Below are 12,575 nucleotides of genomic sequence, written 5' to 3' on the forward strand. Positions count from 1 at the left end.
AGCTTGAATATCATCCACGTCATCATCATGAACAAGATCATTGAAGCACGGCAATCATCATCAAAGCATGGCCGTCATTGTTGAAGCATGAAGCTCGTCATCATCATCAACAAGATTGTGGGAGTGAGGGGATTATTATCATCATCAACATCTTCACCTCCATTTGCAGATTAACGCTCCTATGCATTGAACCATCTTCCATATTGCTGTGCGCTGCTACCTGCAACCTACAGCCTGTTTGCGGTAGCCATACCAGCGCTACCCACCTACTAAGTGGTTCCTGTGCCTCCTATTGGGGCTGCCGCCGACACTTGCTTCTTGGCCACGTTGCCATCTATGCCACCTGTCACTGCCCATGAGCCACCTGTAACGTTTGGCTACCATCGCTTGCGCGCCAGTTGCCTCCAATGCCTCTGCCACCTAAAGCGCCACCTGCTGCCAGCACTGCAGCCACCTGTATCAGCGCTGCAACCATCTCCGCCAGCACTTCTTTCTACTGACGCAGCTTTCCCCTATCCGGCTGTGCTATTGTTGCTGCCGTAATCACCACCAACTCCGGCCAGCACCTATGCTGCTGTTTGCTGCCACCTATGCCGCCTACGGAGTGCTTGGACGCCGCCACCCACCTGTGCACCGCCACCGCTTACTGGAGTTACCGCTTCCTCCTGTTTTGGGTATTGACCAATTCTGTTGTGCCGCCCCGTGGAGATTGATTTGGTTCACATGTGACACACATCTGTACAACTTTGTGGGCTGTTTCTTCCTTGGGTAACAAACTTTCAGCTGACCTTCATAAGCTTCATTATCTACACGTATCTCGTGTACTTAGTGTGCCAGTTTGAGGTTCTTTGGATTTGGACTTGGAATTGGATTTGCAATTGGGACTTAGACTTGAACTTGGACTTGGATTTGGACTTGGACTTGGACTTGGAACTTGGACTTGGATTTGGACTTGGACTTGGACTTGGACATGGACATGGACATGGACTTCGATTTGAACTTGGACTTGGATATTGGATCTGGTACTAGCCCGGTGAGAGATTCTTGTGGGTCATCCTCGTGGTGTGCTCAGGCATCAGAGATCTCGTGCCTTGTGAGGTGGGAATACTATCCAAGGCCCCTTGGTGCCTTGGGGGTATGCTAGCCCGCGCCTGGGGATGAGGTGCAAGGGAGCGGCATAGCACGGACCCATGTTAGGCACACCAGAACGCACTCACGCACCGGGTAGGCATGTTAGGCCTCCCGTGTTGCAGTGGGGGTTCCTAGGTGCCGAGTGCCCCGGGGGATGCCCTCCCCACCTTGACGGCGATCAAGCCGAAACATGGAAACGGAACCGAGAGCGGTGGAAACGGCGAGCCGGCGAGCCGTGCCGTGCCGACGGGCCGAGACGCGCAGGCCGGCAGATCGGTGAGACCCGCAAGGAAAACGTGCGAGACGCGCTCGACGGGCCGGTGGAGCCGTGTCATGAAGCTTGGTTTGTAGAAGGCCGCCCCGCGGCTAGATGTCCAAGTCCCGCTCCGCCCGGGCTTGTGACACTTGGTATCAGAGCATGGTTCGTTTTGGAAGCCTATGTGAGGCGTGTGATGCCAGGCCGGCAAGAATAGCAAGAACGGCGAAAACGTCAAAAACAGCAAAAACAGCAAGTCGGGTTGAGTCCATGTGACGGCCACGAGTCGAACGGCACAAAAGTTGCCGACTGAGATTTGAGCCTCAAGATGAAGGAATTTGCCCATGGTTGCTTATACCTATCTCGAGCAGTGGGAAGCAAGGCACAAGATGGTGTGGTTGGTTGAACCCGCCGGGACCCCAAGCTACCGACACGAGGCGTCTCGAAACAACGCAGTTCCTGACGGGGGGCCGAACGATGGAATTTGGAGACATGCTATATATGAAAAGTGATCAGTTTTTCGATGGGATCGCAACCACACGGTCCGCTCGAAGAAATTCTAAAGTTGGCCGACATGCCATGAGGCCAATGGACAGTTGGGTTCCATGTGAGGTAAGGTATTCGAGTGCAAGTCCAGCTAAAGATGTTGGCACATGAGCTGAGCAGAGAAGCGTGCAATTGGATCCTTGAGGGGCTATCAACACTTCAAACAAAGAAGAGCAGCGGGCTCGGGAACTTTCAAAGTTACCACCAAGGGAAGGTGACGCTTTAATGAAAACGGCGAGGCAAGCAATGAGATAAAGTGGCACTTTATAGACCGGCAGCACCTCAAATGGGGACCGCGGGCTGGTAGCCACTCAAAGGTCAAGGAAAGAAGGAAGCAAAGGGGCCACGCACACAGAGACAGTGCCGGTTATGGGGCTGGGTTTGCTTGTGCTAAGAAACTGGATGCGGCGGAATGGAACGTCGTGTTGGTGTGGTGCCCAAGAGTAAGAGCAGAGTGCAAGCCGCCAAGCCAATCATTTGGGGAACATGTAAGCGGCAAAGGTGTCCGTTAAGGCCATGGTGTGCCTTGTGGCAATGGAGCCACCCTCTCTCATCACAATGCAAACGGGTTAGGCCGAAGGAGCCGAAGTCCTTTCAGATCAACAAGGATTACGTCTTGGGCAGATGCAGCAAAGCAGAAGCCCCCACTTCTCCACAGTGCAGAGCATGGGATAGGCCAAAGGAACCGAGTCCCTCTTCAAATCACTAAGGATCAAGTCAAAGGGTGAACGCAGCAAAGTGGGAGCCCGCACTCCTTCACAATGCCAAGACACGGGTTAGGCCGAGGAGCCGAGGCCCTTCTCAGATCAACCAAGGATCATCTCGGGTGAGGCAAGCATGCCGAGCCCCGCACTGATTTGCAGTGCCAAGCAGGGTGAGACAGAAGGTGTCAACATCCCTTTCAGGTTTCCAAGAGCCAAGTAACATACCTTCACAAAGACCACCGAGCTACGGTACGGTAACCAATCCAGAAGATGTAATGATGGTGGCACACATCGGGCATGCAGGTGAGGGTAAGGCCAAAGATGGCACCAAGAGACCCACGACCCAAAGGCAACATAGAGTTCTCCGCCTGGGTGATGGTAAGTCCTAGGAGAGGCACCAAGATCCCTGGGCCATGCAAGCTGTTGCGTGCAACACTCCGGACTAAGAGTGGTACCCCCCCTTGTGGCCGTGTAGCCCAGAAGAGGCGCACGCGTCACCCACCGACCGCAACACCGAAGACTCGCTTGGGTGAGGGTAAGGCCTTGCAAGGCACCAAGAGCCCTGGGCAATGGAAGCAACACTCCGGACCGCGAGGGGTCCCCATGTGGCTGTATAGCCCGCCGTGGTGCACGAGCTGCCCGAATAAAGCAGTACCGAATAAAACCGCACTTGGGTGAGGGTAAGGTTGAGACACGGCACCAAGAGCCCCAGGTCTTTGAACGCAATAAAGGAAAGCGGGCCAAGCAATGGTCCAAGGAAGTGGTTGTGCTGGCCGTCAAGCGGAGCACAAGGTCACCGTCGAGTGGGCCATCAAGCGGCACACGTATGATTCACCCTCGGCAACACCCATGGGTTCTAAGGTGCTACAAGCGCTTTGGGGCCCATGACGGCCCGAACTAGAGCAATCCGGGGAGGGCGAAGTTTCTTTGAGCAGGAACGTGCCAAATCAGGTCAGCAAGGGCTGCAGAGGCACAGAGTTATGTGACTTGGGAAAACAGGTTTGAAGAAGGTGACTACTTGTGAGCCCTCAAGTGCAGGACAAGGACCGTAGTGCCGGGCATATAGCACTTTGTATGAGAGGGTGAGCAGGTATAACTGGACTTGAGCAGGTGGACTCAGGTTGGATGGCTCATGAGTTGGATGACTTTGGAATGCAAGTTTGATGAAGGGGACTACTTGCAAGCACTCAAGCACAAGACATGGAACCGTAGTGCCAGGCACATAGCACTCTGGGTGAGGGCATGAATAGGTACAACTGGAGTTGGGCAAGTGGACCCAAGTCATTTGACTCGCCAAGGCTAACGGAAGATGGAAACAGCCATTTGTGCAAAGTGGCAGTTGTGCAGATGGTTGGGTGAGGCGAAGTGGCAGTCGTTTCACTGAAGTCCAAAGGGAGACTTGGCCTAGGTTACCTAAAGATGGAAACAGAAGGATGTGCAAGTGGCAGTGTACATGCAGTTGGGTGGGACAGAGTGGCAGTTGGCTCACTGAAGTTAGAAGGCAACTTGGTTGTGGAAAGCACTCATATCCAGCCAAAGGGCAAAGTGGGTGCAAAGTAGAAGGTACAGCCCGAGACGGAATTCAAGCAGGTAAAACTTGGAACCTAGCCGTCCAAGCAGAGCTTGTTCGGATGACGTCTAAGAAGACTGGAATCTTCACAGTACGGCAAGACACATTCTAAACAGAAGGTTCAAGGTGATGGTGCAAAGTCAGGAAACAAGGCTCATGTGAAGGTCATCAGGGTGTCATGGGGGCCTAAGCAGGACTAAGTGGATGGACTTTGCGCCTTCGTGAATAGGAACAGGCATACTCAGACTCAAAGGGGTCAAGACCGCCTGAACAGGTTTCGGGGCAGTTTGGCTAAAGCATGGCAAAGCAAGTCTTGGTGTCAAGGCAAGCTAGAGCACTCAAGTCAAGGTGAACCAAAGCCGAAGAGGTGCAAAGGTTCGAATACCAAAGGATCGCGATGGTTTCACTTGGTGTCAGGTGGGTCCAAAGGCACTTTGTCACAGAGGATCAATGCACCTATGTACCGAACAGGTTGAAGCAGGGCAAGAAGGTCCAAGGCAACCAAGTGCAGGGTTGGAAATGGCACAACAGGGAGCAAACCAAGCTGGTGTCAGTGAGATGGGCAACTCTTGTCCATGAAGATTTCTGTACAAAGAGCTCAAGGGGCATCGGCGAGCAGCAAGGCTCAAGACAACACTCCAAAGGAAAGGAATGTGAAGTCAGATTTGAAGAAAAGATGTTGCAACCAAGTTGGTGTCAACTCAGCGGACAAATCTCGACTTCCTTGAAGGCTTATGCATTCCGGGCAAAATTGCATTGCCTCAGGTAATTACTCAAACTCAGCTCAGAAAGGAGCTTCGGCGAGACCACGCAATCACCTCGCCAAATTTTGGGGGATTGGGACTCTCAAGCATAGTCACCAGAAACGTTTCGGGGTTTTTGACGTTTCGGGGATTTTGAGGTTTCGGGTCAAAACGTTTCGCCTTCGGCTAAGAAACGTCAAGGTTTCGGATTTTCTTATATATAAATACAATAAAATGGTGTAGAACTTATAGTTTGTTTGTAGGCCAAAGCTTGAAGGTTTAAACACACCAAAGATAAGAGAAGTCATGAATCACAACCAAAAGTTAACTAGTAAACTTTAAAGTCCTAAGACTTGCGATTACAAAATGAAAGAGAATTACATTTTAGTGAATACTATTATTTCATACATGTCAATGAATCAATGATGACTTGACTTTCAACTCTCTAATGATCATAAACCACTTCATAAGTAAAAGAGGAGACAAGTGTAGAGTCTATTAAAGAAAGCATAGCTACATGCGTTTCATGGTTCACAAATCACAATGGAGTCATGGACCAAGAATCAAATCCAAAAAACTACATAAGAGAAATTTTGTAGTACAAAATGTGGCATAATGGACTACTGTCTATATGTAGGCAGCAAGCTAGATAGCAAAAAGATAAAACTAAAGTGTGCAGGCTCTGGGCATCAAGGCTCGCACTCATCAACATCACTATCAGAAGTCTGATGAGTCTCGCATCATCGCTCGCATGAGAAATGAGCCACCACCACGAGCTCCTCGTCGATAAGCAACAATGCTCCGCTGTGTGGCATCATGACCATCTACATCGACAAAACTACCCACTGGCTCAATCGGATCTGGAAGTGAAGGCTCATTAGCTTGAAGTAGTGGCGCTGGACGCCTAGCACGAGCTTGGGCACGAGTCACACGCCTAAAGCGCGCCTCATCCTCTCGAAGAAAATCATATGCCAGCTCCTCATCTGTACGTGTCTAAATGAACGTGAGATCAATATGCTCCCCACGTTCATGGCCAACCTCTAGCTTTGCAAGGATCTCACTATCGATCTCTTTCACCTTCCACTGCAAGGCGTCTCCATCACCTTTGAGCTTCTCAAGAAGACGAAGATTGGCATTTACATATACCAACTTGTCTAATTGACTTGTGCTAAGCCTGTCAAATCAAGTATGCACAAAGAAGCAAACTTAGTAGTTAAGAGTAAAAAATATTTACTTATTGCATAGCTCAAGTAATAAGTACAAAGGTTAGACAGCGCTCAAAATTTTAAATTATATTTTACTTGTTTCTCTTTTTTGTGTGAATGTCAGCACATATGCTCCATGTGTGTTCTACGGCACCACTTGTGCAATCTTGGGAGAGTATACGAAGAGCCAAAGACTGCAACTTGAGAGACAACCGCCCATGAATCTCCCACCAAGTGACTGCAAGTCTTCTATCTTCCTCCTTCAAAGCAAGCTCTCGGGCAAACTCCTCTCGATTACCCGCAAAGAGAAGAGCTTGCTTTTCAATTCTACATACAATTGATTTTACACGGAACGTGTCACGTGAGTAATAGATATGGAAAGTTAAAAAACACAAGTTGGAAATCCAAAGCAAGCTCTTAAAAGTACTAACGAGGATTGTTCTTCAGATGTGAAGACTCTATCCAAGTATGAAGTCCATCCGGAAAGTAGTGTCCTATCTTTCCAATGAACACATGGAGTTTTGGGTTTATTGAATTTGGGATGAAGCATGTAGGCAACTTTATGTATGGGTCTATGAAACCAACTTGATCTTTCATTCCAAATGCAAGTAAGATCTCTTGCTCTACACATGTAATGAAGATTATTTTCCATTAGGAATGGCATTAAAACAAATGATGCATTGATGCGGCATATGCTAACAAACAATGAGAATGAATAGTACTTACCGTCCCGGTGATAGCCGTGGGCATTTAGTCATAGACTCCCCAAGACGATGCATGTAGTGATAGACGAGGCTCATGGTCGACCCTTCATGATCAAAGAGTCGTATAACAAAGTAAAGAGGTGCAACGGCCTCCTTGATAGTTTCCGCCTCTTCCCAAAAATCGTTGCTTAGGATGTGTTGTTGAATGAGAAGCCCGTCAGATGAGTTGCTTCCTCTCCAATCATTCCATGACTCACTACATACAAGGCAACGAAGCTCGGCCTTGGTTTGGACCATCCTACAATAATGCAATGATGCATGTCATGCTTCTTCGCTTATGTGACAAGATAAAATCTAAAGCAATAGCAAGTGTAGCCTCTAAGCTCTTGCGAAGTGCTTCAAATATGAAATGACACACCTTTGTAGCACTAGAAAAAGATAACCAAAGCGTGTCGCAGCGGGCCTCACGAGCTCGTACTTGCAAGTTGCTCTAAAGAGAGCCAATGCTTGCGGTCTTTTTGTGATGAATGTTATGATTCGCAAGGCTTAGCACTGGCTCTACCCAACACAATTGGGCAATGTCTTCCGTCATTAGGTCAAGAGAATGTGAAGCACAAGGAGTCCATACAATGGCTTTGTAGTCCCTCTCCACAAACTCTCCCATCTTTGCACAATTGGAGCCATTGTCAGTTATGACTTGCACCACATGTTGAGAACCAATCTCCTCAATCGCTTGTCGTATGTGCTCGTAAATCCACTCTCCCGTAATGCTCAAACACTCGGGGACTGAGGCGTCAATAACACGCATTAGCATTGTGCCCGCGCAACATGACACCAAGATATTAATCATGTGTCATCGCCTCTACAAAAGCCAAATGAGAAATCAAAAACTTCTTTTTAAATGCACATTGCACACCCCATGAGCAACTCGAATCAAGCATTAAATATTGAAGATAAAGGATGAGAGTTTAGATTAGATTATTTACCATGTCACTCCATCCATTGGAAATAATTGAGCATCCATATTGCTCCCAACACACTTTTAACCCACTTAGGTCTTGATGGATAGTCCTCACTTCGCTTGTTAAGTGTGTTGTTCTCAAGGCCTCCGAAGTAACGGGACGCAAACCCGTAGCTCCGGCCGCCGCCGCCGCCACCAATGCATTGTAGAAGTTGTGGTAGGCCTTCGCGCGAGCAATGTTTAAAAGAAGGTTGCATTGATAGAAAAATCTTTGCTCCGCAATTTGAGCCGCCTCTTTTAACTTTGGAGCATATTGTCCATGCTAGGAGCTTTGACCATGCACATGTTGCTCTCTACCTCTCTTCTTTGAAAGAGCATGGGAGATTGGGGAACTTGAACACATGGGCAAAGACTCACCTACATTAGGAGATTCCGTCATTCCCGGTTCATTGATTGCCGCATTCGGTGTTGTGTCACTTGTTGCACGGGATGCATTAGTGGCCACATTGGATGTATGTGCAACTTCTTCCGGTGCGGACCGTTGCTTGGCTTCATACTCTTGCCTTGCGGTTGTGACCACGTGGTAAGGGATTGCACAAAAGGGGTCGCACCTCCCTAAACCTTTCCTCCGAGCCACCATGTGCATAAAAGAGTCCTTCATTCACACAAAAACAAGCAATTGGGAGAAATTGGGGGAAATTGAAAAAAATTAGAAAAATTGGGAGAAATTGGGGAAATTGGAAAATTCTTGAAAAATTGAGGGAAATTAGGTAATTGGGGAAGAGAAGAGGAAGGAGAAGAAAGAAAAGCGAGAGAAGAGGAAATTGGGGGAAATTAGGTAATTGGGGAAGAGAAGAGGAAGAAGAAGAAAGAAAAGGGAGAGAAGGAGAAGAAAGAGAAGGAGAAGAAAGAAAAGGGAGAGAAGGAGAAAAAAGAGAAGGGGAAGAAGAAGAAGAAGAAAGAGAAGGGGAAGAAGAAGAAGAAGAAGAAAGAGAAGGAGAAGAAAGAGAAGGGGAAGAAGAAGAAGAAGAGGGAGAGAAGGGAGAGAAGCTTGACTGCAGCCTACGCGTGAGCGAGAGAGAGAGAGAGAGAGAGAGAGAGAGAGAGAGAGAAATGAAATGAAATGATGTATTAACGTCTTCAGAAGGCCAAAATGACCTATGAGACCAAAAAGGTTACAACAATTGGTGGATCTGTCGGCGAACTGTGCGCAGCAGACGAGAGGCGAGCGCCGGCGAACTGTGCGCAGGAGATGGTCGAGCGAGCCGCCGAGCGCCGACGAGAGCCGTTGCTTTTTTTTCCGTTTTTTTTCCCTAACGGGTTGCCAACGAACAACACCAAAGTTTTTTTCCCTAACGTTGCCAACGTTTAAAACTTTTAATTTTGAGAAAAAAAATGTTAACCAAAAAAAAAAACAGAGGATTCTGAAACGTTTCGAAACGTTTCTTGCGTTTCAGGGTTTCGGGGTTTCTCGCTCCAAAAATGCGTTTTCATGTGACTATGCTCTCAAGCGCGGGCTTGAAGTCCAGGCCTTTAGATGAAAAAAATTCAAAAATACAAAAAAATGCACCGTTTTTCTCTTTGTAACTGGTTAGACACTGACCTTGTTGATGGCTATAAAGCAGGGTTAAGACCTCCCGCGGATATTTACTATCTATTACTATGCGCATAGATCCGCATACACTCAACCTTTGGTTTCAAAGGCAATTGACAAGGGCGTCAATTCCATAAAGGGAGTGTATGTGAGGTGGGAATACTATCCAAGGCCCCTTCGTGCCTTGGGGGTATGCTAGCCCGCGCCAAGGAAATTGCATCTATATGGGAATGAGGTGCAAGGAAGTGGCATAGCACGGACCCATGTTAGGCACACTAGAACGCACTCACGCACCGGGTAGGCACGTTAGGCCTCCCGTGTTGCAGTGGGGGTTCCTAGGTGCCGAGTGTCCCAGGGGATGCCCTCCCCACCTTGACGTCGATTGGGCCAAAACGTGGAAACGGGACCGAAAGCGGTAGAAATGGCCGACCGGCAAGCCATACTGCGCCAACGGGCCGAGACGCAGCTAGGCCGGCAGATCATGGATGGAAGGCAAGTCCCAAGCCTAGGCCGTGTGGGAGCCGGGCTGGGCATGAAGGCAAGAGATCGGTGAGACCCGCAAGGAAAACGCGGGAAACGCGCTCGACGGACCGGTGGAGCCGTGTAACGTCGTACTGATGCCCGTCGTACAACTCTGCCCGTAAAGCCTGGTCCGCTATTCTGTACAGTCCGTACAACGTACAGTCTGCTCCGTATAGCAGACAGCAAACGACCAGCACCTGCAAAATCACACGGGTAAAATTTAAAGCTTTACATGTTTTGAAATTTGGGCATTTTTTCTGTGAAAGTTTTTCTGGCAGATACAAAGAGGTTTTCTTGCAAAGAAACCTCTACAGGCTTTTGCAAAGCTTTGGGTGCAGAAATTTTAGGCATTTTTGGGCATTTTGGCACTGTGTGAGCCACTTTTGTTGCTCTACTCAGTCAGTGGTGCATTGTTTTGCACATTCAGAGGATTGAGAGTGCAAGCATATTTGGGTCAGTTGTACTCAGTGAAGTACAGTTGCTTTCAGGGTTGTTGTTTTTGGGTTTTTTGATACACAGGTACAACATTGTGCACTGGCATAATGGCAAATCAACAGCAGAGTGATGTGTTCACGTACTTGTCTAAGGAAGACAAGCTGGATGGCACGAATTACTCCTTGTGGAGTTTCATGCTGAGAAATGTGCTCGTGGCAAAAGGTCTTTGGGATTTTGTTAGTGGTGATGAACCACATCCAGGTCCATTGGCTCCAGAGACTCCTCCTCAAGGGGGTGCTCGTGGAAGAGGACAACAGGCACAGGCACCGGTTCAGCCACAGTCTGTTCAAAGAACAAATGCCCAGAAGACATGGGATGCCAAAGATGCACAAGCCTTATCACTTATTGCATTGTCAGTACAGAGGTCTATTATACCTCATATTCGTTCAGCTGGCTCTTCACGGAATGCATGGGTGACTTTGGAGCAAATGTATGCTGCTCGTAATGAGGCACGGATCTCATTTTTGAAAAGAGAGCTGGAAAACCAGAAGATGCATGAAGGAGATGATATGTCTAGCCACTTGAACAAGCTGCAAGATTTGAGAGAGCAACTCATCAATGTGGATAAGATTATTCCTGAGACACAGCTTGTATCCACCATCTTAAACTCTTTGTCAAGATCCTACTTGGCTTTTCATACCTCTTTGAACCTTAGCATGAGGAATGCTATTGAGCCCCTAAAGTATCAGGAACTTGTTGCTCTCTTGTTACAGGAAGAGCAAATCAGGAAGAACATGAACATGAACACAAGTGCTGAACAAGCATTTGTGATGACAGGTCAAAAAGGGAAAGCCAAGTTTCAGCCAAAGAGTTCAAATCAGAATTCAGGTGATGGTGATTCATCTCAGGATACCAAGAAAGGTGATGGACAGCCCAAGAAGAAGGGCAAATGCCATTATTGTAAGAAACCAGGTCACTACATCACAGAGTGTAGGAAGAGGATTGCCAAAGAGAAGGAGAAGGAGTCTGGGATGTCTATAAAAGATGCCTCTAAAGCTCCTCCGAAGACTGCTTCCTTTGTTGTAGACAGGGATTACTGTTTCTACACATGCAGTTATGATGCCTCTTGGTCTTCACAGGCACTCAGTGTGACTGAGCATGCATGTACTTGGTATTTTGATAGTGGTGCTTCAAAGCATACTACATCTCGCAGGGATTTGTTTTGTAATGTATGCCCTGCCCCTGTTGGCAAGTCCGTTCGTGTGCCAATAATGCTTCATATCCAGTTCGTGGCATTGGGGAGATTCAGCTCACAGCCATTGATGGCTCTATTCTTCGCCTTACAGATGCCTTATATGTACCAAGGATAAAGAAGAATCTGTTGTCCATTTCTTTCCATTTCTTCTTTAGCACAGTGTGGTATGCAAGTCAACTTTGATGATGACAAATGCATGGTCAGAGACAAAGCTAATGCTTTGACCTTGATGCTTACTGGTACATTATGTCATAAACTCTATCAGTTGGATGCATGTCAGCCAATGGATCAATCCGCTTATCATGCATTCACTCTTACTCCAGCTATGGTTGATGCGGAGTTATGGCATGCTCGCATGGGGCATGTAAATTTTGGTAGTCTTAGGATTATGCAGCGACATAACATGTTGACAAACCTACCTCTTATGGAGAAGCCTCCAGATCACATATGTGAAGGATGTATTTTGGGAAAAATGCATCGGTTTTCCTTTCCACGTGATCAGGCTCTACGAGCAACTGCAAAGTTGCACCTTATACACAGTGATCTTTGTGGTCCCATGCAGATGAAGTCATTAGGAGGTTGCTTCTATTTTGCTACATTTATTGATGACTTCTCTCATATATGCTAGGTCTATCCGTTGACACAGAAATCACAGGTATATGACTTCTCTCGTATATGCTAGGTCTATCCGTTGACACGGAAATCACAGGTATATGATGCATTTTTAGCCTTTGTAGCACTTGCTGAAACAGAGTCAGGATGCAAGGTTAAGACCCTCCGTTCTGACCGAGGGGGGGAATATGTGTCACACATGTTGAATTCCTTTCTTGAGAGTAGAGGTATCAAGCATCAGTATACTACTGCTTATACTCCACAGCAAAATGGAGTTGCAGAAAGGAAGAATCGGTCACTCATGGAGATGGCCAGATGTATGTTAAAGGCAAAGAAG

The 12,575-nt window shown here is 47.7% G+C and overlaps 2 protein-coding genes across 2 annotated transcripts in view; one reads left to right on the forward strand and one right to left on the reverse strand.

The window, feature by feature from the left end:
• The window catches only part of LOC147608599 (CDPK-related kinase 5-like), a 40,682-nt gene that overhangs the window by 8,977 nt on the left and 19,130 nt on the right, over positions 1–12,575 (forward strand). The window lies entirely within an intron of this gene.
• LOC147608600 (uncharacterized) lies at positions 5,430–7,399 on the reverse strand. The gene is made up of 4 exons (XM_086788930.1): positions 7,278–7,399; positions 6,882–7,157; positions 6,252–6,482; positions 5,430–6,124 (listed from the first exon to the last, which is right to left on the reverse strand). Exons 2-4 carry the CDS (start codon positions 7,154–7,156, stop codon positions 5,944–5,946), a joined length of 687 nt encoding a protein of 228 aa, XP_086645056.1. The 5' UTR covers position 7,157; positions 7,278–7,399; the 3' UTR covers positions 5,430–5,943.

The sequence above is a fragment of the Cibotium barometz genome, chromosome 53 (assembly GCF_041138505.1).
Source record: "Cibotium barometz isolate CiBa-2024 chromosome 53, ASM4113850v1, whole genome shotgun sequence".
NCBI lineage: Eukaryota > Viridiplantae > Streptophyta > Polypodiopsida > Cyatheales > Cibotiaceae > Cibotium > Cibotium barometz.